The 26521-nt window shown below is 40.2% G+C and overlaps 1 protein-coding gene across 6 annotated transcripts in view; it reads left to right on the top strand.

Annotated features, from left to right (window-relative positions):
* HDAC5 (histone deacetylase 5) overlaps window positions 1-26521 on the top strand; it is a 117915-nt gene that overhangs the window by 58914 nt on the left and 32480 nt on the right. For 4 of the 6 annotated variants that reach the window (XM_088143516.1, XM_088143522.1, XM_088143521.1 and 1 more), the window contains 7 exons: window positions 7733-7998; window positions 12686-12830; window positions 13994-14111; window positions 16590-16720; window positions 18470-18601; window positions 20734-20846; window positions 25074-25208. In XM_088143516.1, the coding sequence (XP_087999642.1) occupies window positions 7733-7998; window positions 12686-12830; window positions 13994-14111; window positions 16590-16720; window positions 18470-18601; window positions 20734-20846; window positions 25074-25208 (1040 nt within the window). The remainder of the gene's footprint in view (window positions 1-7732; window positions 7999-12685; window positions 12831-13993; window positions 14112-16589; window positions 16721-18469; window positions 18602-20733; window positions 20847-25073; window positions 25209-26521) is intronic. The other 2 variants (XM_088143518.1, XM_088143519.1) reach the window with 1 other exon arrangement.

Raw genomic sequence — 26521 nt, 5'->3', positions numbered from 1 at the left:
GGCAAACATGTGATTCCGGGATGCTGCAACTGTCGTAAGTATAAGCTGGTTGCCGAGCAACTGGATTGTGATCACGTGACTGCGGGGGCACTGCAATGGTTGTAACTTCAGGCACTGGTCGTAAGTCACTTTTTAGCGCTGTCATAACTTTGAGCAGTTGCTAACGAACAGTTAAGTGAGGACTGCCTATATGAGGGAAAGCAGACAGAGATATAGAACCTGCGTCTCTGCAGACAAAAATGCACATGCATGCATACTGAATGTTGGGTAGGAGCATTTCCAACATACTGTGATTAATCATGCTGCCCAAACCTGCCACTGTAATGGTATCCAAAATATTATTTCGTAATTGCATGTATGCTCACATGTCAAAGCAAATAGTTGAGGAATATCTGCATGCAGTTTTTTTAAAAAGGAAAATGAGTACATACAGAGCATTGTGTTGTACTACAACACCAACATTAGAGCTATCCCCTGCCCACTGGAGAATTTTTTTTCCTAAACTTCCTTCGTGCTGTGATTAGCTATTAGTGAAGATAAGGCACTGTGCAAAAGATGAATTCTGGCTTTTTCTTCTTGTTTTATACATTCAGTTTTCTATATTTTAATTTGCGCCTGCCTTAAATGAATGGATGATTTGATGCTTTCCAAATGCAGCCCACAGAGCTTCATATTTTGAACCACAGCAAAGAAGAACTTGAACTGAGACACACTAACCACACCTGTAAAGCAAAGCCCTTTTCACCTAGGCTAGGTTTCCAAATATTTGACTTCCCTTTTAATGTGCAAAAGTGGGAGGAGAGAAGAGGCAAGGAGGTCATCAAAATGACCATTAGATCAAAAACATTGCAAACCAGGATGTACTATTGCCACAGCAGACCTAAGATCAGAAGATAACTGCAATTGATTTTTGCATCAAATTACTGTAATGAGATTGGGTCATATGAGTATGTTACGCATTTTGGATGTCACAGAGTCAACACTGTTTCTAGGGCAAGCTAATAGAAGATCTTTTAGTGGTGTTTTGCAAAAGTTCCTGAACAGAAGGACACTAGTCTCTTCTCTGAATCTCTTTTTTTTCCCCTCTTATTTTTATAAGAGTATATTTTTACTAATATAATAAACTCAAGTGCTTTCCATTTTCTTTCTCCTCTCCTAGGACTGAGCTTAATTTGAGAGGATCATAGATCCATGCTGGTTGGGGATTATGGGACTTACATTTAGTATATTTGGAGAGGGCCAGGTTGGAAAAGGTTACTCCAGATTTTCCATAGATTAGGCCTGGAACTTCAGTCCATCCTGAGCTACCTGTAGAAGTTTGTCATATGTGCAAAAGTGATTCTGTTTCAAAGGCTAGTGCTATGCTTTGGGAGACAGGATTTGCGCAGGTGGAAAACTAAAGCTGTGGTTTAGCTTTGAAAGATATGAAATAATAGCAGTGTGTTTTCAGTAATGCTTCTCCGAAAATTCAATCAGAAAAGTTAAAAGTGGGCAAAAGGATTATTTGGGACCAAGGGCAGCATTCTCGCTTCCCAGTCTTTTATACATACTTCTGTAGCCAGGAACAACTTTAGCATTGCTCAGAGTGAAATGTCTGCCACAAATATTAGAAGTTAGGAAAGTGGGCAGTCTCCTGACCCATTGTTTGTGGTCTTCTGATGTAGTGGAAATTGCAATTCTATCATCAGTGTTGTGATACATTTTCTTTTCATTTGAAAAAGGTTCTGTGCTGCATGATTCTGGCTGATCATTGCAACATAATAAAAAGGTCTGCCAATTCAGCACTGATGACATTGCTACAAGTAAAGGAATCCCACCTCTCACTCTGAAGAAGTGAGAAGGCTTCACATTTTGGGTGGGCCCTGAGCAAAATGGCCCTTAGTTTGCTCTGGCATCCTTGCTATTCTTATTCTTATCCTTGCCCATTCATTTGTGGTTTCCCTCTGTGCCCAAGAGTTGCATTTTCATGCCCAGAGATAGCAGGTAAATAGGCAGCAAGAGCAGAGGAGGAGGAGGAGGAGGAACAACAGTAAGTGATACAGGGGTCAGTAGGAATGTGCTAAATATTTTGAATTTGAATCATTTTGAACTTGAAATGCCAGTTTCAAATGAAAATAAGCTGTTTTGAACTCAAAACACCTCTAAAATGAATGAAACAGCAGATTTTGCATCCAAAGCAAACACACCTCATTCAAAACAGTGTGATTTGAATTCAAAATGGTTTCTTTGGGGCCTTAAAAGACATTTAACAGTGCCAACTTCTGATTCCAGCCCTGTCCTCATTGTCCAAGCAGCTGGGCAGTGTTCCCTTTTTGGAATTGAGTTTGGGTTGCTGGTGCAGTTGACTCCATGTCAGGGAATCTATTTCCCTTCTAGCCTGGCAACTGCTACCTTGTAAAAAGTTCCACACTCTTCTAGCGGTAAGATGAAAAGGTGTATGTACATGTGATATGTGTCTGTTTACAAGGGCAAAAGTATTTATGATATGCACCCTATGCCCTTTTTTGGCTCAGCGATGCTGTGTGCACAAGCACCAGTCATGTATTTTGCATTGCGTGCCTGTAGAATCTGTTGCGGCTAAGATTACTTGAATAATTTTAAAACTTTATAGAACACTGGGGAGCAAGAATGGAAGAAGCCTGTTGCATTATGTTCTGCTTACAAGCTTGCAGTAGGTACCTGGTAGGCTGCTGGGTGTATTAGATGCTGGATTTCAGTGGCATTTGCAAGACTTTTCTTGAGTTCTTAACCCTGATACTTTTCAATTTAGAAGTTCTATGCAGTTCACAAATAGCTATTATGGCTCGGTCTATGTACCCAACAAGATCCATTCTGTGTAATTTAGTCCCATCCTCCCTCCATGATGGTGCCAGCTAATCAGTTAATACAGTGCTTTTCAAACTTTGCAGTATTAAAATGATACATAAATTTGCATGACTCCCCGTTAATAAAATAAATGATTTTCTTGGTGCTAGGGTTGGACAAGAAATAAATATACCACTTTTAATGATTAAATGTTAATCTGTATATCATAGGAAACTTTGCAGTACAGCAACTATCTACTGCAGGCTTGCATAAACAAAATGAGGACCAATGCCCAAATCCAGTTTGATGTTGTTCTCACTTTGCCTGCACAAGTCAGATCAGATTTTTGGAAAATATTGTGACATGAACCCCACCATCAAGTTGGTCCCTATTCTCCAGGGTCTGGACCCACAATTGGAGAACCCCTGGATTAATCACCATGGTAACTGAATTAAAATTGGATGCCTCAGAGTATTCTATGGGTACAGCTACAAGCTATTGACATAGCACTCTTTATATAGCACAATTTTGTTTGTTTTACTTGAGAAAAAACTTTAAAACAGCTTGGCTTTGATTTTACTTGTTTGTCACAGGTGTGTTAATATTTTACTGCAGCTCTCTTGGAATTTTTTAATCAAAACATATTAGTATTTACCATTTCTCTACTCTTTGGGAATAAATACTCTCAGTGGTAGTTTTAGTCTTGTCTCTCTTCTTCGGTGTGCTTTTTAGGACTTCTCAGGGCTCTGCCCCCACTCCCATTTTGCTTGACAGACAGGAATCTCAAGAAGCATTAATATCTGAAAACAATCAATTGTGAATGTCTAAGGTTCTTTTTTCCTCTCTTCTGTCTTTCTCACCTCTGGGTTAAGTGTCCTCCTTTCTTCCTCCCCTTGCTTTCTGTGAACAGCTGTTGTTGGGCTTTATCTATATTTAGTTCCTGACTTTCTTGCCGTCTTTTGTGGCTTTTTCCCTCCTCCAACCCTCTTGCTTATAATTACGACAGAACCCCAGAAAGGGATGGTTGAATGGTTGGGGGATTTGCGTTGGAAATGATTTCTCAGCTGCTGAGGCTGTGCCCGGGTCTCTCCGTGCAGGGCTGTTCTAGGCTGCTGCTTCTGGTTCGGGGTGGTAATGGTGGTGGGACATTGGTTCTATAAACACACATATGCACATGCACACAAAAGGCACGCACGTGTGGCTTAATAAAACAGCCCGTGCTTTTTTACAACAGCAGTGAAAACAGAGGGTACGTCTCTGATGAGTCACAATAGCTCTTGTTCATTCACAGCGTGCCAAAACGGCTGCAAGTGACTCAGATACGGCTCTTGGAAAAGAAGGGTGGGAGCAGCGGCAGCAGCAGTAATAATTTGGGGAGTGCAAAAGGATCTGCATAAATAGCGCTGAGTTCTGCCCCAAATTGCCATTGTGTGAGAGTGCTTTTTTTTTTTTTTTTAATAACTGCATTGAGGCTTGAAAGCTGCGTGTTCTGCTTGAAAAGGCCTTCCACATAAATCTCAGAAGGGCACTTAGTACTTCCTTTTATTGCTCATTAATGTTACAAGGCTGAGAGCTGGTATAGGAATCAGATTCCAAGGCTGTGCATACCTGTCCTCTGGCTTAAATAAAATTATCTGCATGTCAGAGTGACCCCAGATTTTAAAATACAGGCAATCCCTGGGTTAAGAATGAGGTCTGTTCCTAAGTCTGTCTTTAACTCGAATTTGTATGTTAAGTTGGAACTTGTACTTACGAACGGGCTGCCTATTGCTAAAAATGGCGGACGGCATTCTCCTTCCTTGAGCCAACAAACCATTGAAGCAGTGCAGCGTTTTCATGAACCACTGAAAACAGGCTGTATATTAAAAACATGCAGCTTCAGCAGTTCATGAAAACATTGGATGGCTTCAGTGCTTCATCAGCTCAAGGAAGGAGAACACCGTCCATCATTTTTAGCAATAGGCAGCCTGTTCATAAGTATGACTTTTCCATAAGTCGGACGTTCTTAACCTAGGGACTGCCTGTAATGCACATCAGCAAGATCTTACTTTGGAAGAGCATCTGATTTCTGCAGCCAACAGATCCTGGGATCCTGCCTGGGTTGGAGACATATTGACTGCACCCCAGATGCAGGTTATTTCACCTACCCACCATTTGGGGGCTACATGATATTTCTTTTGCCCCTGTCCAGTGGGTTACAGACACTATTGGCCTAGGCTCATACCTATTTTTGAAAGCTGTCCCTTGGTGAACCTTGCCATGATGTTTTTGTCTTCTGTCCACCTGGGACTGATCTTTTTTCCATTAGGAGTTCTCTATGCTGATAGAGGTACATACAGTTTGGTTGAAGTTCTGCAAGCAGGTTCATGGGTTTAGCAATCTGAGCCAGAGGCTTGGATTGCTACATATTGTCCTTAGCAAGCCCTAGGACTTAGCAAGCTAAGGACAAAATATTGTCCTTATTGTACTTTGGGAAGAAAATGGCAAACTTCATTTTAAAATAAGTTCTGTCCTACAGAGTTCCTACTGACACATACGTTTAATTTGCTGGATATTTCTCTCACCTCACTCCAAAGCAACCCTCTTCATGTATAAAGATATAGAGCTCAGTTAACCACAAATTTCTTTTAATTTCTTCCAGATCTTTTGCCCTCAACTGGTTCTCATTATAGCCTAATCTAGAGGTGTCGAGGGGAGGGGGGTTCAAGATGGCAGCCATGACTGTGTGATTGAAGCCCTGCCACTTTCTTATGTGTGTCACACATGTGTAAAAAGAGACAGGGCTTTGATTGCCTGGGAACAGCTGCCATCTTGACCCCCCCCCCCCCAAATTTGTTGATACCTCTGGAGTAGTCTACATATTTGCTGAGATAGTGGGGTAAGATTTTCTACTGGTGGCGGTGGAGGCAGTTTGCAATGTGCTTCCTTAGAAAAAAATAAACACAAAACTCTGCAAGTAAACTTAACCAGAATAAATGAGCATTAGCAGTCTTGCTGCTTTTTGACACTAATTTTTATTGGTAGAGAGTTTTTCATAAATAGGAACTTTCAAAAATAGCAACCTTTGCTACCATCTCAGTTTGCAGCATATGTGGCCTAGGCCACCAAGGGATTTGTTTCACAAGGTATACCTGTGTTGAATACTTCTTGTGTCATTTTTCCAGACCTTTGAATCAAGGCCCAAATATGTGTGAAAAGGTAACATTGAAAGCCAATGATTTGTGTGTCTGTACAGCTTCCTAAACAAACCTCCAGAAGTTGGTTAGGTGAATATCCCTGAAGAAGATCCTTATGTTTACTTATACAGTATCATGTTTTTCCCCTACATCTTCATATTGATTTGGGGCCTTATCTTGACTTTAGATTTGGAAAATAATTGTTGTCTCTAAATACACTGAAGACGTGGGAGAGCTTTGTGACACCCCTGTCTAGGCATCTTAAAATGCTGGTGGATAAAAAAGCCATTACATTGGCAGGGGTTGGCAAAATAGCCTTAGAAATAAGTGGTGCTAACTGGAAATTGGCATCCGTTTATGAATAGACTTCTTTGGAAGCTTGAAATATTCATGCATTCATTCATTGGGATATGTTTCATAGGTTAAACCCTTCAATGGTTGCCAGATGCCTGAAACCGGCATGACATTTACAACTGGCTTGGATTATAAATCTCTGCAATGGGCATGGAAGCTTCAGAGGTCTGCTCCATGTCTTGCAAACAATTTTTATTTATTTTATAATAAATAAAATTTTATTTTGCACCACTTCTGTTAGTGTTCTCCTCCTAGATTACTGAAAATAAGTGCATTTGAATATTTGGTCTGTCTGCCCATCTTCTTGGAGGTTAGGAAAAAGACAAACTCAATTTAAGTAAGTCCTTCATTAATATTGTGTCCCAGTAACTATACCATTGAACTCCTGGACCATAGTAAAAGATATCTGCTGTTACAAACTGAGGAGCAAAACCTGGAGCAGATAATTGCTATAATAGCTAGAAATTTTTGTAAATTTGTGGGTGTTAGTTCATATGAAGATACAAAACTCAGACTACTTGTGGCTTTTATTTCCAAACCTCTTTGATTTCCTTGTCTTGAATCTCTGAATTCACAATTCAGATATCTGCTCCACTGTGTGATTTGAGCTCCTCAACGTAATACTGTAAGCAGTCTCACAAGGGCAATTGAAAGGATGAAATACAGGTGGGCAAAAGGTAACTCAGGATCTGCTCTTTGGCAAGAGATGTTTATTCTGATTATTTAGCAATAGCAGCAAAAATGTTTTTTCCTCCTGCTTTCTAAATTAGAATCTGAGCATGGACTCCTATGTAGCCAAACAGCACAATCCACACAAAATAAGGGGTCTGTTAGCAGGGAGGGACTTTAAGGTTTGCAGAAGTGCAAACTTCTTAAGAGGAAAAAAAAACTCTAAGAATGTTTAAAAACCCAATAATCTAGTAGGGTAGAACATGGTCACTGAACAGGAAATGATGACTGCTCAGAAGAGGAAAAAGGTGTAAATGTATTGAACGAATCCTGAAAAAAAGGGGTGGCTGGCTGGCTGAAAATCTGAATAATAACATTTTGTTGCAAGTCCCATTTGTTATTGATGTCAGGCAGAAACAAACAAACAAACAACCCCCCCAAACCCTTCCCCAGCATCCAGACTGTTTATCAACCTTCCATGACATTGGAGCAGCCAAGACAGTGGCTTCACAAGTGACAAATCATGTTTAGCTACTGATGTACATAAAACTATAATAGTAAATCCATGAAGTTCATATTTGACAGTTTTATCATGCAAACAGAAGTATTGTGCTTGCTGCAAAGCTCTTCTTTAAACATAGACAAACATGCACATGTGGGCCATGATCTCAGCACTCTTTTTTGCAGATGGTTCTACTGCAACCATGAACTCTCTTTCTAATCCCCAGCTATGGACTTGAAGCCGGTTCTTCCCATGGTGATGCAGAGTTCTTGCAACAGCAGCAGCAACAGCAGCCCAGTGGATTTGCGGATGGATTCCCGGCCCAGTGTGCCCACCGTGGACCCAGCTGTCCGGGAGCAGCAGCTGCAGCAGGAACTACTGGCTCTGAAACAGCAACAGCAATTGCAGAAGCAGCTGCTCTTTGCCGAGTTTCAGAAGCAGCATGAGCACCTAACACGGCAGCATGAAGTCCAGTTGCAGAAACACCTCAAGGTAATTTGGAGGTGAACTCTCCAAGCTGCTCCCTCCTGAATCACACCATTCATATCACTCCCTGTATTGCCTGTTTGAACTGGCGGCAGTTGTCAAGCATCCTAGCCTAGTGGAAATCCTTTGAACAGGATCATACCTGGGACTGTAGGCATTCAAAGAACTTGTTTGGTCACAGAGTGAGAGCCCTCCCTTAGGCTAATGACATCAGTGCCAGCTGCAGGAGCATGTTTCCTAGAATAAAGATCAAAGGTCGAAGCATAGTTTCAGGCTTGATGAGGGTAGATGCAAGCAAGACTAAGTATTGGTGAAAACCAGACCTAGGAGGCTTGGGGTCCTGGCTCACATTTCCTCTGACATTGTAGCATGTAGCTTGGGTTCTCCAGGTTCCAATCTTGCCATCTGTGGCCTGCAGTACCTTTTATCTCCTTTATTGGATACTTTTCATTTTTTTTCCCCCTGATCTTGCAACCATTATTCAACTTCAGGGTTACCATATCTAGGATGCAAAAATCTGGATGGCCAGAAGACGACAGTAAAAAAATACAGAAAACTCTAATTCTTCACTGCTGGGTAATAGTTGGCTAGAGCTTTGCAGCCCAAATAAGCTATCCAACATCCTGTTAAATTAATAGTTCTTTATGGCACTTCCTAGACACCAGCAAAGTATTGAATTAGGCAGCCTTCCGTGATAGTCTGTGTGTTTCTGAGCCTAATTCATAGCATTAGCACTTTTTAAAAGCTCTCAGGGGCCTGATCCTATGTCCTCCATGCCAATGCTGCTTCTCCTATTTTCTTCCTTGCTCTTTTCTGTTGGTGAAGCCTTGTTATGAGTTCTATCTGTTATCCAAGCTGTTCTAGGGATTGGGGGTTTTCTGATAGGGCGTCCACATTTTAGAGTGCCATTCTGGGAAGAGCCATCTATGTTGGGAGTGGGGTAGGGTTTTTAATTTATTTTTTATTTATTATCAAATTTATACACCACCCATCTCCCCTAGAGGGTGACTCTGGGTGGGTTACAATTAAAATCCAAGACGATAAAAACAATAAAAATATAAATATCCCCAATTAAAATCACAAGTAACAATTCTATAAAAGCCAGTATACAAATCAAGATGATGGGGGAGCAGTATCAATCATCCCACCAGGCAGTTCCAGCAATGCAAGCCCCATCAGGCCCGCAGGCCATGTGGTATAGCCATGTTTTTATACCTTTTCGGAAAGCCAGGAGAATGGGGGCAGCCTGCACCTCAGGTGGCAAGGTGTTCCACAGGGCGGGGGCCATGGCAGAAAAGGCCCTCTTCCTAGACCTTGCCAGCTGGAATTCCTTGGCTGGTGGGGTCTGCAATATGCCCCCTCTGCCAGACTGAGAGGGGCGGGCGGATATAACAGAGCCGAGACAGCTCCTCAAGTAACCTGGTCCTGTGCCATGAAGAGCTTTAAAGGTGATAACACCTTGAATTGGACCCGGAAGCAAACCGGCAACCAATGCAGCTTGCGTAACAGAGGTGTTATATGTGCCACCCTAGGGGTGTTCAAAACTCATTTTGCACCAGCTGTAGCTTCCGAATACTCTTCAAGGGTAGCCCCATGTAGAGCGCATTGCAGTAATCCAAATGGGAGGTGACCAGTGCATGAGTGACCGCGTGGAAGGCCTCCTGATCCAGGAAGGGGCGTAACTGATGCACAGCATGAAGTTGCACCAAGGCCCTCCTAGCCACGACTGCCACCTGCTCTTCGAACAGGAGTCGTGAGTCTAGGAGGACCCCCAGATTACACAGGGTTGGTATCAGTAAGCTTTTTCTCATTTCAGATTGGCAGGTACTGTGTGTTGTTCCTGCCTCAATGTTCTATTGTTTTCTTCATCATCAAAGTGCAAAGCTCTTTATGAAGGAGAGACCCCCAAGTTCAACAGACCAAGCTACAATTTAAAATTCAGTGCAGGGGAAACAGTAAATGAAGAGGCAAAAATACTGGTAGAAATAAATCTGTATTCATTTCAGTTACACTTAATTAGTTACTCTAGACTGGAGTAGGCAATCTGTTTCCCTCCAGCACTGTTGAACTATAGGAGGCAAGACTCAAAATTGCATGGATCCTGTACCTTTTCATTTGGAAATGCTTAGACCTAATCTTAGTGGGGAGAAGAGACTGGGTTATTTGAATGGTGACGTTTTTCTACACATGGTCAAAGAATGTTACGTGCTGTTGTTTTCCAGTTTGCAGAATCTAAAGATAAGAATTTGCCTATCAGGCAGTGGTTTGAACTCTGGCATATTCTCTCGTCTCCAACTGTGACATTATGTTTCTATTTTGATCAGTCCTGCGTGTATCTCCCAGACTTTGCTTCAATGGCATAATGCAATAATTGAAACAACTACTTGGCTAATGTTATTTGATGGTGTTCATTTATTGTATTTTGAAATTTTCCTGTCCTTGAAAATATGGATGACTATCAGTATGAATCATTCATACCCCACTCAAAAGCCCTTTGAGAAACCAACTACCATGTCCCTCATTTTAAGAGCTTCCAGCTTAACCAAGTTATTACCGACAGTGGCCTCATTCAGATATAATTCTGAACTGCAGATTAATACAGTGGGAATTAGCCTAGATAAGGCTGAATAACTTGTCTGTCTTTTCTGCTATCTTCCAATGTGAGGAAATTGTAAGCCTTTGTCTCTAGTTTTCAATAAACTTGGTTTTGTACCCAAACTGGAATAAAGTGTTTCCACTGTACTTTATGATTCTGGCTTGTTCAAATAAACTGGCTGGGTTCATATATTAGGCTAAACTATAAAAAATGGGTTACGTCTTGCTGAAGCTTAACCCAACAACCTATATTATCACTTGATGCATGTGTGAATCCAATAAATGAGTTGCAACTAATTATAGGCTTGTCAGAAGATGAGAGAGCAGGTTCATTTGGTAGTAACAATTCAATATTATATCTGAACAAATTTTCTATGTAATGTATCCAGTGATCAGTAATTTCTTCTGATATGAACATTTGTGTCGTGTTTTATAAGCTGTAGATGCCATCAGCCAGTGTTCAGATCAGTATTTGCAGCTTTTTATCTTAGCCATTATCCCAAACTTCCTTATTCCACCTATTTAGTTGAATGCATAGTCTGTAGTCCTCATTCATGGTGATACCTCTTCAACTTTGAATTATGCACAGCAGCTTCTTTCATGGACCTGGAAGTTTTCAACAGGATTCTCTCCCCACTTTTTCTGTTTTCAGAAATAGTAGTTGTTGGGGATAACAACCAGAGGTGGAAAGAGGACTCTTTCTCTGCATCCTAAAATCAAGTCCCCCTTGGGTTGAGCTCAACTTCTGATGACTTCGTAATACGTCCATGGAGTTTTCTTGGCAAAATATAGAAGTGGTTTGCCATTGCCTTCTTTGGATTTTTTTTTTCAACTTCCTAGTCCAGTCTGAAGCTCTGGAATTTGCTGGTAGTCTCCCTTAGATGTAAGAACTATCCAGGCCAGACCTTACTTATCTTTAGATAATTTGGCCAGGTGCTTCTACTTGCTGATATTACTCTACACCATATCCCCTACAAAAAAACAACAACAACACTTCTTCCTGATTCTTCTATTTTCTTCTGAAGGTATCAGTGTGGACAATGGGACCTAGGATGACAAGTAGTCTTCAGGGGCGATGTTTGTGTTTTCATTTCTAATTCCATCATCCCTTTTGCAGCTACTTGTAAAATAAATAAAAGTCTGGGAGAGAATATTGTTACTTCATTATCTAATTCAAGTTTCTGACTTTTAAAGTAATAATTTTAGAATGCGTTTGGTGTCTGCATTTATCAAACCCAAATTTATTTTTGTGTGGTCACAATAATACAGTTAAATGGTGACAACAGATTTTATCAAGATTAGGAAACAATAGCTTAGAGAATGGAAAGAGGAAGGCCGTGGGCTTTGGCATAAATGTGTTACATAAACATAAATACAGAAATGAAAAATTTACATAGTGGACAACATACAGAGTTCAAGCTTGACTTTTTATCCACCAAGGCAGCTAATCACAGAAATAATAATAAGAAAGAAGCATAAATCCTTTTTAAAAAGTTGTAACAGCTGATAGGGCATAAAGTACTAGGTAAGAACAACACAAGAGAGAAACCATCAGCCAATAAGATCGAGAGAAGACTGAACTACTACAAAATGCAAATATGCTCTGAAAGGGCAATATAAAAGCAAACAGGGACCTCCTCTTGAAGGTCATTTTGGAGAATTAGTACTACTAATTTTTTTTTTTTTGGACTATCTTCCATTGTATTTCAGATGCTAGAGAAGCAGGAGGCAAGACCTCAGATGATTAATTGAGTAATGGAAGATTTATACATGGCAATAGGATTTCCATGATTGCTTTCTTAGAGGAGACTTCCAGATGGCTAAAGTCCCTTAGAAAGAAGTTCTGTAATAACTTTGCCTGTCACTCAGAAGTTTTATCAAGCAGCAATTACTGGAAGAGAGAAATTGCTGATGGGTGGAGACAATTTTCATTCACTATTTCCAGCTTTAATATTGAAATCTGTGTCTGAAAAATGGCATACAGTGACCTGTAAATGTATGTCTGGATTTTGCATGTGATGTCCACGCACAATGTAAGCTCAAGTACACACACAATTGCCTTTGGTGGTGTTGACTCCCTCTCTGTCTCTTTTTGCAGCAGCAGCAGGAGATGTTGGCAGCAAAGCGTCAACAAGAACTAGAGCAACAGCGTAAACGAGAACAACAGCGGCAAGAAGAGCTGGAGAAGCAGCGTCTGGAGCAGCAGTTACTCATCTTACGCAACAAGGAGAAGAGCAAAGAAAGTAATATGTTTTAATTGCGTTGCACTGCATTTATTGGAACAGTACCCTGTTTATATTCCAAGGATTTGAAGAAGAAACTAGAGAGAGCTAGATTACGTTCTCCTATTCCAAAAATACCATACAGAGAAGCACATTTTAGAACAATTCACATGTACATAAACCCACTCAAATAATTAAAATTGCTCTCACAAGTATATTAACAATATAAAGATGTAAATAACTTGTTGAACTTGACTTTTAAGCCAAGGTTAGGCTTCTTTGCCATGGCCCTTCCCTTCAAATTTTAGAGTTTTTAAAAATGTATTTAGATGGAGAATCTTTGCAAATTAATTTTCAGATTGTTCACAAATCTGCAATTTTGGGGAGTTATTTTTAGAACAAAAGTGAGCAATCTTTTCCCTTTGAAGGTTAACTGAGGCAATGTATGGTGAGTTGAGAAGAGATACCCATGGCTGCACACGTAGTCAACCTTGCACATAGTACATAGGCAGGCATAGTATATAGATGCACTTCTGTACACTCATAAACATGCACAACTTCTCTTCCACTTTGGATGGAGAGATTTACCACTTATGCTTTCTGCATTTCTCCAGCATGACTGGGCTCTTGACAGCTTACCAACAGTTATCTGTATCAAGAGCAACATGGGGATGGGCTGACTTGAGTGATCTCAATGGAAGACTTCAAGGGACATATCTCTTATTTGGGATTGTATAACATGCTTAAAGAGGATAAAATCTGGGGCATTTTTAGATGGGATACTGTGTCTGGTTTGGCTCTGCAATTGATGTTGTAACCTCCACTGCATAATAAATGAATAAAGAATGATTTTAAAAAGTACAATAAAATGAGGCATTATGATGGAATTTTTCAGGAATATGTGAAGGATGACATGATAAAAATTGTTGCCATCGTGCTTAGGGAGAAGGGTTAAGGCGCCCCCCCCCCCATTTTATAAGCTTGATTGATGTGGAAGGGATTTTAAAAACTGGTTGTTCGCCTGGAATGTGAGATGAGAAGGGTAGTGTCCCTGAACACGTTACTCTCGGATACTTGTGAGAATTGAAGGTCACACATCTGCATGGCACCAGGTTAGGGAAGGGAGATACATCTCAACTTGTCTTTAATGTTTTCTACCAGTATTTTTCTATAATTTTCCAAAGGTGCCATTGCAAGCACTGAAGTGAAGCTGAAACTTCAAGAGTTCCTTCTCAGCAAGTCAAAAGAGCCAACTACAGTGGGTGGCTTGAATCATTCCCTCCCTCAGCATCCCAAATGCTGGTAAGTCTTTCCTTTGTCTCTGGGATTTTCATCTAAGTCTGATTTAGGACAGACTGTGAGTAGAGTTGGATTTCAGCACTGGAACAAATATTGCAATCACAAAAAAACATGCAAGATCTGTACAGCCCCTGTGCAATTGATATTTGCTTCTGCATATCCGGCAATAGGAAAGCAAGGAATATGTCTTCACTTTCAGGGACTCCATTTTCTCTAAATTTAACTGTGTTTCTTGGGTTCTTCTTCAGAAAATAATTGTTTACATAATTGTATTATGGTAAGAGGTAATTCATTCTTCATCTTGCTCAAAATAGCATTTTCACAGTTCCCTCACCAGCACGCCAGCTTGTGTGTTTTTTCTGTGTGTGCGTGTGTGTCAGTGCATGCAAAAGCAAATTCTATTTTTGGATAATGAATTGTGGGGGAACTGGAAGCGTGAGACACTTTCTCCTTCCTTTTCTGTTCACAACAAGAGTACATCTTTGTCCTAAATTGTATAGCATCTGCACAAATCCATTTCTCAAGGAAACCAGCAGTTTTAATGGAAATATGATCACTAAGTCCTTTCCAGTCTTACCCAGTTATGCCTTTACTTATTTCCATGCTTCTACTCTCAAATAGCTATCAAAGTTTTTCCTCTGGATTGCTATTTTACAGAAAAGGCCACAGATAGCAGACTGAGTTTGGTGTAGAGGTTTAAGCTCTAAGGGCAGATGGGTACTGTATGTTGCTTGATGAAATGGTATTAATATTGAGCAAATAACCAGTTAAATTTTGAGCTGAAGATCTGTATTACTATACTATATATACTAATCAGTGATCATCCACCATCCTAAATGGAGAGGATGCAGATTATTGTGATCATCCCCCAATCTTCCTTTTTCCTTTATTCCTTACCAGTTTAAGAATCATGGTACCATTTTCATCTCATACTGGTAGCTTAATGAGCATTCTGGTACAGGAAGTCCTTGACTTATGGCCATTTCTTCAGCAACTGTTCGAAGTTATGAACATGCTGGAAATAGGGACTAACAGTTTCTGAAGTTACGGCCATTGCAGCGCCCCCGCGGTCATGTGATCAAAATTTGGATGCTTGGCAGCCCACCCAGACTTATGACACAGGGGCACTTCAGCTCCCACTCATCTCTGCCCTTTTGGCTGCCCTGCACAGCAGCATTTTTTGATGGTAGCAGTAGGAGCAACACTGGGGCTGAATTAGAATATTTCAGCAGTCTCAGTCAGCCCCCACTGCCCTGTAAAAAGCAGCCCCTGAGTTGCAGCACAGCATGAAACCCAGCCCAGCCAGGCTGGACACACCTCATCAGTAGTGGAAGCAAGAAGATGGAAATGTCAGCTGGGGCGGCAGAGCACAGGGTGGCAAGGGTCTTGGAGTGCTGTCTGGTGAGGGTGATTGCAGCTGGGACTGGGCTGGGGCGGCTGCGGTTTCCCCGGGGGCATGGCCACATGGTTCTGGGACTGCTTGCCACCCTGCAAGGCAGGGTGCAGGGCGGCCAAAAGGGCAGAGATTGGGGGAAGATGGGTGGGTGGGTGGGGTTGGGGTCAGTCCCTTACCTTACTGAGGCTCAGGGCTGGGAGGGACCAAGCCCAGAATGGCTTGAATTGGGGTGGGTCCTTGGTTAACGACCAGTGGAATTCGCTTAATGATGGCAACAGGGCATGCTGGGATTGTCATTGCTAAGCGATTAAATCATGTGATGTCTCGCTTTATGACTACATCACTTAGCAATGGAACTTCTGGTCCCAATTGTGGTCATAAGTCGAGGACCACCTGTATTGCAGAACTCTTCATCAAAGTTGAATGAAAAGATAGAAGGATCTCAGGTTATACAGAAAAAGCAAGTTGGATGATAAAATGAATGATAGATGACTGAATTCATCTGTTACTAGTGAGTATACACTACTGAGTATACAGCTGCTCTGATTGCCCTTTTCACTCAATTAAATGTAAAGAAATGCCAAGTAATTATAAGGTACAAATGCAATCCATTATGAATGGAGGGAGCAGAAGGATTCAGGAAGAAGTACAGGTAGTCCTCGCTTAGCTACCACAATTGGGATCAGCAATTCTGTCGCTAAGTGCCGTGGTTGCTAAGTGGAAAATCATGTGACTGTGGCTTACAATTTTACTTCCACGTTCTGCATTAACTCTGCTTCTTGCAAGCCACTTGCAAAGCATGCGAATGGTGATCACGTGACTGTGGGATGTTGTGACTGTTGTAAAGGTGAGGATTGGTCGCAAAGCTGGGTTTTTTCATACTGTTGTAACTTTGAATGGTTGCTAAATGAGGCAGCCGGTAAGTGAGGACTACCTGTATGCTGATTAGTGTACTCATATAGCCATATTTATCTAAATCTTGATAACCTGGCTCATATAGCCATATTTATCTAAATCTTGATAACCTGGCTCATATAGCCATATTTATCTAAATCTTGATAACCTGGTTTTTCTGGTTTATGCAGGGGGGCTCATCATACCTCATTGGACCAGAGTTCCCCTCCCCAAACAGGAAGCCCGGGAACACCAGCCTCTTGCAAACTACCTTTACTCGGCACTTATGACAGCAGAGATGACTTTCCACTCCGGAAAACTGGTTAGCAAACATCAGTGGTTGTAGAATAAACAAAAAAAAGGGGGGGGGTAAATTTGTATGGCTTTCTGCACCTTAAATGTACCAGCTTGTAAAAGCTAAGGCTGGGGGTGAAAAAGAGAAAGAGAAAGATTGATTTAATCTGAAGAACTACAAATAAGAAAGGAATACTCATTCAAGTATCTTACAAAATACTGCAGCTACAATGTTAAAGCCCAGCTTCTGACTGAAAATCAAGGTTGTGTACAAAATCCTCATTCTGCTAAAATATTAAATATGATAAGAATTCTAAACTTACAGTAGAGAACTAGACAAACCTACCATGAGGACTGGCTTCAAAAACAACCTATTTTTAGATGCAATCAGTGCTCCCTTGCAAGAAATCAGCTGTTTGGATGCTAATTGTGTAACAGCTCAGCTGGTTTTTGCAAAAGCTTCTCTACAGTCAAACTATGTGGAAAAAAACAGCCCAGCTGCTATGTGAAATCAGGAAATTTTAGGAACATAGGAAGTTGCCTTATGCTCAGTCTGGCTGTTTGCCTTCCTAACCCAGTGACTGGCAGCACGTATCTGGGGTCTTAAGGTAGTAAAGAATCTTCTCCATCACCTCTTACTTCATCTTTTTAACTGGAGAAGCCATGAACCATCATGTGCTGAGCTATTGTTCTCCCCACCCCCAGTCTGTTAGGTTATATTTTGTGGTTATTGGAATCTTGCCAAGTTCTTGCTTACAAATAGGAAATACACCATTTGAAAGAATCAAGGTCTTGAAAGAATGATGCAGAGAAAACTGCCACATTTCTATAATAGTCTCTAAAATGATAGGATCTGAATAAAAGAAGGTAATAGCATACTTGGCATTGTATGATTGACTGTAAACCTTTGAAAGACATCTTAAAATGGTGTTTAGTGAAACTCTGGAATTTGCAGCTATCAGATGGTATGATGGCCACTAATTTAGAAAATTTTCAAAGGGGACTGAACAAATTTATGAAAGATGAGGCTATCAGTGGCTGCTGGTCCTAATGGCTATTCACTACTTCCTTAATCCCAGACAGCTGCTAGCAACAGGGGGAGAAGACAATAACTCTCCTGTCTATCTTTATGAACTTCCTGAATGCATTTGGTTGGCTAGTGGATGGACTGAATGGATCGTGGGCTTGACCCAGCAGGGCTCCTCCTATGTTTTTATAAAGGCATAGGAGTTGAGTAGAAAAAGTTGTGTATATAGAACATCTTCCAGATTTCATGGAGCAAAATAATTTAAATTGGCATCCTGTGGGGGGGTGGGGGGAAGGGTTTTGTCAGGCATAACCTAACAAAGCAGAGGAGGATAAAGAAATGAGAATAAGTTGCGTCCACTTACACAGGCCCTGCATATCCTGTTCCATCACCTGAAGAATGTCTGTGTCTTCTGCTCAGATTCTTTATTTGTTAATGGAGTCATCCTGAGCCTGGTGCCTTCCAGATATCATGGACTTTGACATTTAGCTGTGCTGGCTGGAGTTGGCATTTGAAATAACTAGAGGGCATTGTATTGAGAATGGGTGTTTCATTGTTATGTTTCAGAAATACAGAATAAATATATTTGTAATAAAAAGTGTCATTCTTGAAGCAGTATAGTTGATCTGGTAAGTGTAGGTGCAGTTAGCTTCTTCCCCTCTCCACAATTTGCTTCCTTGCCTAAGACTGTCTGCTTCAGTAGAAACCTGACCACCTTGCATTTCCTTTCTGCCTGCCTCTTCCTTTCAGCCTCAGAACCCAATTTGAAAGTGCGCTCACGATTAAAACAGAAGGTGGCGGAGAGGAGAAGCAGTCCTCTGTTGCGAAGGAAAGATGGGACGGTCATCAGCACCTTCAAAAAACGAGCAATTGAAATCACAGGTAAGAAAGGACTTTAGCCCAGCTAAGGGCAAGTACTATTTGCATTTGAAAAAAGGTGGATGAAATATTCCAATATTCCATTCTTCAGTCCTCTCCCTGAGTATGTCAAGAAGGGAGAAAAAAGACTGGATAAAAAAGAAAAAAAATATGCACAGGTATAGTCTGTGTGCTATAAAGTGGCTGATGAAATGGGACACTGGGGGTCAAAACACCAGGGTTGAGGAAGGAATTTGGCAAAATAGATGAAACAATGATTTGTTGAAATGTAATTGGAAAACCATGTTTTCCTAAAGAAAGGAACTACAGAGAGCCTTGTACAATTTTCCCTCACTTTCCTTTCTCTTTTCTGCTTGAAACGTGGAGCTTTAAACTACCTTCATTGATCAGTGATAGCTTAACTCAGAGCACTCTGATTAAATTACATTGTGATCACCTGAAACCATGTTTTTATTTTAATCATGGATTGGTGAAAAAGCTAGAAGCAAGCCTGAATTAGTTTTGCAGGTAATTAAAATAAATATGGTTTGTTTGGCTAGTTCCAGTTTGTTTTCCTGCCATTTTTAGCCTCTTCCACCTTATGGATCTGTACAGATAGATTAGAGATATTAATGAGGCTCAAAAACAAATTAGAAGTAAACCATGAAATTAGCTATGGCTAGATTCACATACTGCATTAAGCCATTATATGGTTTGCTTGAGCATAGTCATTGTGGAAGTTTTATGGTGTAGGATGGGAATCCAGGACTAGGCACAGCTGTTTATTGATGCATGCATCCAGTCCTTAGACCCTCTGACAACTATACTGTCAAATTTCAATATAACACTAAACTAATACTAAGTAAATTGCATTACTGTATAGACTATTGCAGCATGTGAATTCGGATAATGACTAGAAATCAAGTCAAAACAATAACTCAGTCCAGAGAATGTGAATGTCATGAGAATTATGATAAATTTCCTTTTTAAGAACATGAAAGAGGAAGATATGTATGAATATGTTTAGTTTAGTCTTGATCTAGTAGTATGACCATAAAATTATCAAGAAAGTGATAATTATTCAAAGAATCCTTAAAATATATTGCAATGGAAGAGGAGGGGTGGGTGACCTTAAGAGCAGATTGAAAAGCACAGGAATGAATGAATATATATGTGATGCATTTAGCACTGCATTCATCTGAGATGTACCACTGATAACCCAGACAGTGGTAATTTATTTGGTGGCGATCTAGTTTGTGTTGTAGAAGAACACTCTGAAGACATTTTTATTTTAACTGAGAAAGTTATCTTGGTTTCTCTTCTATATTTGTAGTTAATATAGAAAGGTGAATTTGAAATTTCAAAGACAAAGCTAGGGCAGAAAAGAAAGCATCCTTTTTTGTGTGGTGGAGTCATGCCTTGCATACATGATTCCTCTCTTCTCTTTTTTCTCAATTCTGAAACAAGGAAGTCTAAACATTGTGACTAGAGTATCGCAAGTGGAGGTAATGGCCAATACACATTGATATGGTTTCAGGAAACCATATTGTAAACAGCCACCTGCAAGCGTCTCCATTATTAGTGAATAGAACCACTTCTTCATCAGTTTATTGGAATGCTGTTAGAAAGAAACTAAGGAAATCTCCACCCAAATGTATATGTATGTCAGTAAAATTGGATATCACTAGTTGCTGAAATTCTGTAATCATACCCTTTCATTTCAATAAATCTTGTTAAAGAAGACTGAGAGAATCTTGTTTGAAAGAATTACTTTTCAGTTGAGCCTGGTGTAACAGCCTTATGAACTGAAGACATGGGAATACTAGGGTTTTTTTTTTTTAATGCAGCCTGTGTACATTCTGTATTGTATGCTGTGTACCATGATGCACAGTCCTTTACTGTGTGTTAGCATTATTTGGTGCTTTGTTCTGTTGGAAAGGAAAACCAAACCAACAACTGAATTTTACCTTACTAACATACATTTTCCCAATGTTTCTTTGCTATCATGTGAATTGAAACTTGATTCTGCTTCAAAATACAAAGTGAAATTTTCAACAGCCTACTTGGGCACAACAGCATCTTAATTTAGTGGAAGGACTTCACTTCAAGGACTGACACGGTGACAATCTCTCCCCCTCCCCCAAATTTCATTGCAGTGTCTTCAATGTGCAACAGTGCTCCTGGATCTGGCCCGAGCTCCCCAAATAGCTCCAACAGCGCCATCACAGAAAATGGGCTTACTGGGTCAGTGCCTAATATACATACTGAGGTAAGGCTGGTGAAAGCATGCTGCTGTGTCTCTTTCCTTCCCTTTGTCTTCAGTGGGCCAAATTGGTTTGGTTCTGTTTTTCAACAGTTTTGCCTCTCCTTGCCAATAGCGAATGTCTCCCACAATTACATATTCAGCCCACTCTTTGTTGCTTTGAACCATGGAGTGTTGGGATTTGGGCCAGAGAGACCTGGGCTCATATGGGTGCCCTGATCTGAGGCACTCCAATAGACTTGGCCTGTCATTGCCTTAGCCTCGCAGAATAAGTTTGAGAATAACAACGGGGTAAAACATGCCTTACTTGTCTTCCTAAGCTTTTTTTTAACTATAACTTTTATTGAAGAAATTTTCAACAAGATAAAAACAATACAAACATTAGAAAAGAAAGAAAATAATGAATAGTGAATAAGTAAGAAAGAAAATAGAAAAAGAAAATGAAAATGAAAAAAGAAAGAACAAAAGAAAGTGAAAGAAAGAGAGAGAGAGAAGAAAAGGTTATGAAGAAGTGGTTTCTGATCTTTTTGACAGCGGTTATAAATGCATTTATATTTTACCCTCTCTAAGGTTACATCATAATTTCCTTCTTTCTATAGTCTACCTTTCTAATCCTCAAACCCATAAATCACAAGTTCATTTTTCTATTTTTTTCAGCAAAAAGTCCATAAGGGGTTTCCAGTCATTAATAAATGTAGTTATGGATCTTTAATCAAACAAGTTAATTTCTGCTAGTTCTGTCATCTTCACCAACCATTCCTCCATTGTGGGTATTTCAGAGTCTCATTTTTGCACATATAATAGGCCTTTGCACAGATTCATCTTGTATACCAGTTGTATCCATACTTGGATTGGGAGGCCCTCCAAATGATCACTCATGCCTTAGTCGCCTCACAAGTAGACTATTGAATGTACTGTACATGAGAATGCCCTTGAAGACCAGCCGGAAGCTACAGCTGATCCAAAATGAGCGTGCCCCGGTATGCTAATGTGTGACACCACTGGTCTGGGGACTGCACTGGTTGAAAGTTGACTTCTGAGTGCAAATCAAGATATTGGTTACCACCTATAAAGCTCTTTATGGCATAGGGCTCATTACCCGTGTTTCTGCCCATCCTGTACAGTCAGCAGAGTGGGCATGCTCTGGGTCACTTTGATTAAACATTGTCATTTTATGGGACCAAGAAAGAATGCCTTTTCTATGCCTGCCTTCTGGAACAGCATTTCTTTCCCACCCCCCTGGCATGGAGATTATATAGCTTCCATTTTGATGATGTTCAAGAAGTCAAACCCCTGCTTGAATTAGACAGGAGAGCTGGTTTGGGAAAGTACCTCATATGTGTTAGGTTAGGCTGAATAAATGGATGAATAGAGCCACCTTTGCATTTAAGAATTTGTCAGGCTACTTGTTCTGCTTGGATGGGGCTAGAGCTCAACCTCCTGACACGCTATAGGGGAATGTCCAGTGACAAAAAATAAAATCAGAAAAAAAGTTGAAACTTCTCTTCCAGTGATAAAGGGCTAAAAAGTTTCAACTTTTTTTCTTATTTCTTGGATGGGATTTGTGCGGGTAGGGGAGTAGTTTGCCCCATGGCAACCTATTCCATTCATATATTTATTTACATATTTTATCTGTAAATGTTGCCACTGAAAATTGGCCATTTTGCAGCCGAATGTTGGCTATGCCATTTTGGTACATTTTTTCAGTTTTTTAAAAAAATATTATTGGGGGGAGGAAATTACTGGGAAGAGTGTGATTTACCTTTCAGAACTTTCTTTTCTAATTTCCACCCTCATTTTTAAAAGAAAAGTAAAGATAGATAGATAGATAGATAGATAGATAGATAGATAGATAGATAGATAGATAGATAGATAGATAGAATCACATTGCCAAATCTGGTCTTTTTGCTGTTAGATTTGGCAGCACAATTTTGGGCAGCAAGCTGGCATATGTGGCCTGTGGGTTACCCATACCTGCCATAGGTGATAAAAGATTATCTTCCAGTGAATAAACAGCTACCCATATCCCCTTTCTGACCCCCTGCTTGAGTTCACTGTGAAGAGAAATGGTTAGCCTGCTTACTACAAAGTCACTTTCTTTTTTTACTAGTACACTCTTCAGAGTAGTTTTGAAAGTGCTTTTCAGTTCTTACTGCTACTTGTTTATTTGAATTTATGCAAATCCACACATTGACTATTTCTGTTTAACAAAAGCTCTTAATGTGATAGGAAGTCTGTGAAGAAAAACATTGCTTTTCCTCTCCTTTCCAAGAGAAGCGTGTGATTCTATGCAGTCTTTATATGGACAGTGCCAAACTTCTTGGTAACAACCTGAATGCTCCCTGGGGAGGGAAGTTGTTTTCTCTCTAGAAAGCAAAGCTGAATATCCTCTTCTGATTTTCACTTAGTATTTATCCTGTTTCTGTGGGGGAAATGTTTGGGGCATTCCCATTCTCTCACTGTGCTCAATGCAGGTTTTTTTTTTTTTTTTCCACCTTGACTTCTGCTGGGCTGGGCTGGGCTGGGCTGCAGAGCAGAAAGGCCTATAATTACTTTCTACATGACAGGTTCAGTGTCCCTTCCCCCAGCAGATTTCCGAAGCGTGTTTTCCCATTGTTAGAAAACAAAGCACCATCTGCTGGACAGTTCTGCTTTTGGACATTGCAAAGAACAATGTCATTTAAGCTCCTTGTTCCAAGCTCTTATTCCCTGCTTGAAATACCCTTATAATATCATCATCATCATCATCATCATCATCTAGATCTATAAGAAAGATTTTGAAAAAGTCTATGAGGAATTTAATTACTTTAATCTCTAACATTATCTTGAGCCAGGAACAGTCCAGATAGCAAATCTATGCACTATGCAGTTAATGTATACATAACAGTTTGGAACAGAGTGTATGTATATATGTATGCATGTGTGTGTGTGTGCATGTATGCAAGAAAGGCTGACTTCCATTCTATATCAAATTGGAGCATATGATTACAGTTTTATTTTAAAAATAATACCAACATGTACTCCCAGTGGGTCATCCGCTTTCCCATTTTCCAATAAGGCGTGCTATTTGTAATAAGCGTAGGGTTGAGGAAGAGGGTGCTCTAACTGCTAATGGTGAAGCATTGCATTTGTAGCACCAGGAGAAAGAGAATGGATCTACTGTGTTAGTGGCCGATACTGTGCAGCCAGGCCAGCTGCAGCAGAGAAGAATGACATAGGGTGAAACAGGATGGACACAGCAACAGCTGCCTTCATTGCATTTTTGGTAGTTGTTCAGCCCAGCTGATAAGTGATTAAAATCAAATGCTAGAAGAGAGGTAGTGGTTTCCTGTGACAGGTTGATAACACACTTTAAGGACAATAATTAATATTTGCTGGAATCCTTCATCATCATTGATGCAATTACATGAATAATCCAAAACAGTGTCCAGTCTAGTTTGGTGGGATCATTTTCAATTGATGCAGACTGAGGATGTGGACAGAATACTTGGAGAAGTGTAACCAACCACTTGTGTCCTCCTTCATGCGTCTAAGGGATTAGAAATGAATGGCTCCAGAAAGCAATGAATACCTCTTTACAAGAGATGAGCCCCAGCTGCCTTGAAATGACAGCTGTATGATTGTATACAGCTTAGAGACCCAATCCAGTCCAAGTTTAGATTTGGCACAAAAATGAATTCGGGTTTCTTTCGCGGGTAACTTTTCTCAGAAAAGAATTGGGGAATTTTAATCTTCTTTGTTTTCTCAATGAGTTTTGATGCCACCAACCATAATTTCTTGCTAGGCTGATTCTCAGATTATCAAGCGCATGTAAATCTCCTCTGATTAGCAGAGGTTAATTAAAGAGGAAAAGCTTATACCAGTCTTTCGAACTCTGCCTGCTAGATGTATCAGATTATAAATCCCATAATTCTTGGCCAGCATAGCCCGAAACATCTAGACTGTATATTAACTGCCTATTATTTAGGGACATTAATCCCCCTGCTATTTACTATTTTGTTTCTTGGATATACAGTACTATGTAAATAAAATAAGAAAATAAGTATTTTGGGTTTTTATATCCCAGGATATATGTCTGCTCTGTCTTGCCTTGTTAATGAGGTCACATTAAGGAGCTAGGAGAATATCAAGTCTTTTTTCTTGCTATACAGTACATATTCTTATTTATCTGTATTGTCTTATCTACCCCTCTCCATTTCCTTGTCCCCTAATCCTTCTTTTCCTTTTATATAGCAGATGTTGCCCCAGCACCAAGCTGTCACCGTGGATGGATCAGCGAGCCAACTCAGCCTATACACTTCTCCATCACTGCCCAATATCTCCTTAGGACTCCAGGCTACTGTCACAGTGACAAATTCACACCTCAATGTGAGTATGGGCTGCCCCAAAAACTTTATGGAAATTTGTAGATATGGAGATAGCAAGTAAATGAAATGAAACAAATGAAATAATGAAATTGAATAAATGAAAACTACAGTGTAGGCCCTCCAGTAAGATATCACCATTCAAAAATAAAGCTGCTCCTAGAACCTTCCCTACAAGCCTCATGTCACCCCACTCACTGCACACATCCCACCATATTAAATGTGGCCATACCGGAATATTGACAGTCCTATTGTCATGAAAGGGAAAAGCTAAAGAGCGAATACATATAGTAGTTTATTTTGATGGGTTTTTAACTAGTATAAATATAGCAAATTCAAACATTTCAAAATGTGGAGTTCATGTCTAATTGGCATAGCTAGCATGCAGGGTTTGTGTTTTTCCCTTCTCTCTGTATTCGTTTCAGGAGGTGGCAGCACCTGTCAGAGCTTATCTTGGCTCAGGAGTTAAGCAGAATCAAGCTTGATTAGTTCTTGGATGGGAGACCACTAGGGGATACCAGGGCTGTCAACTAGACTTGGAAGTTAAAAGGAAAAATCCTAGAAGAAGCAGGGGAAAACCACTGCTGTATTGTTGCCAGAAAAACAACTTGGATGTCTGCATAATTGCCAGGAGTTGAGCTCAAGTGAAAAGATACTTCTTTTTATCATATATTCATCCAGTTTGAAGTTCTGTTTATGGCAGTGGCCATTGCAGTAACATGGGATAGTCAGTTCTGCACGTTTTATCTTTAACCAGCTGCTGATCAATTTCTGTAAAGAACTATTTGTATGACCACTTAGAGTCAGAATGATCAAAGAGGGATAAATCATTAACAACATTACAACATCGTCATTTTATTCTAACTCTTTATTAATCTTCTGGCCTCCAACTCTTAGAAGATGCTAAAGCAAAGGAATACAGCTTTATAGTCTGAAAAACTTTCAGTGACATGCAGGAGATTCGCTCCAAATTTTTTCAAATTAAGAACTTAATTTAAAGTTAATCAAAATGAAAGTTTAGTACAGTAATTTTAATCATTTATTCAACCATTTCCCTTTCCTAACACATTAAAAATTATAATTCTGATGGCAACTTTTGGAATAATTTTGGAGACTTCATTCCACGCTTTTGGGGGCAGCAGGTACCCCTGGGACCACAAATTTTGCACCTCTGTATTAACGCCTGAGCCCAGCCCTTGCTCCAGATCTGCTTCATTTCTTTCCAGTACAATGGGAGAGGCCCTAGTATTTGATGAGCCAGCCCAATGTATATATATAATTCCTCCCTCCCTCCCTTCTTTCCTTTCTTCCTTCTGC

Source organism: Python bivittatus, unplaced genomic scaffold (genome assembly GCF_059951505.1).
Source record: "Python bivittatus isolate LINGU-HERP-01145 unplaced genomic scaffold, Pbiv_v1 ctg000410_np1212, whole genome shotgun sequence".
Lineage (NCBI taxonomy): Eukaryota > Metazoa > Chordata > Lepidosauria > Squamata > Pythonidae > Python > Python bivittatus.
This window is presented reverse-complemented; position numbering and strand designations above follow the sequence as displayed.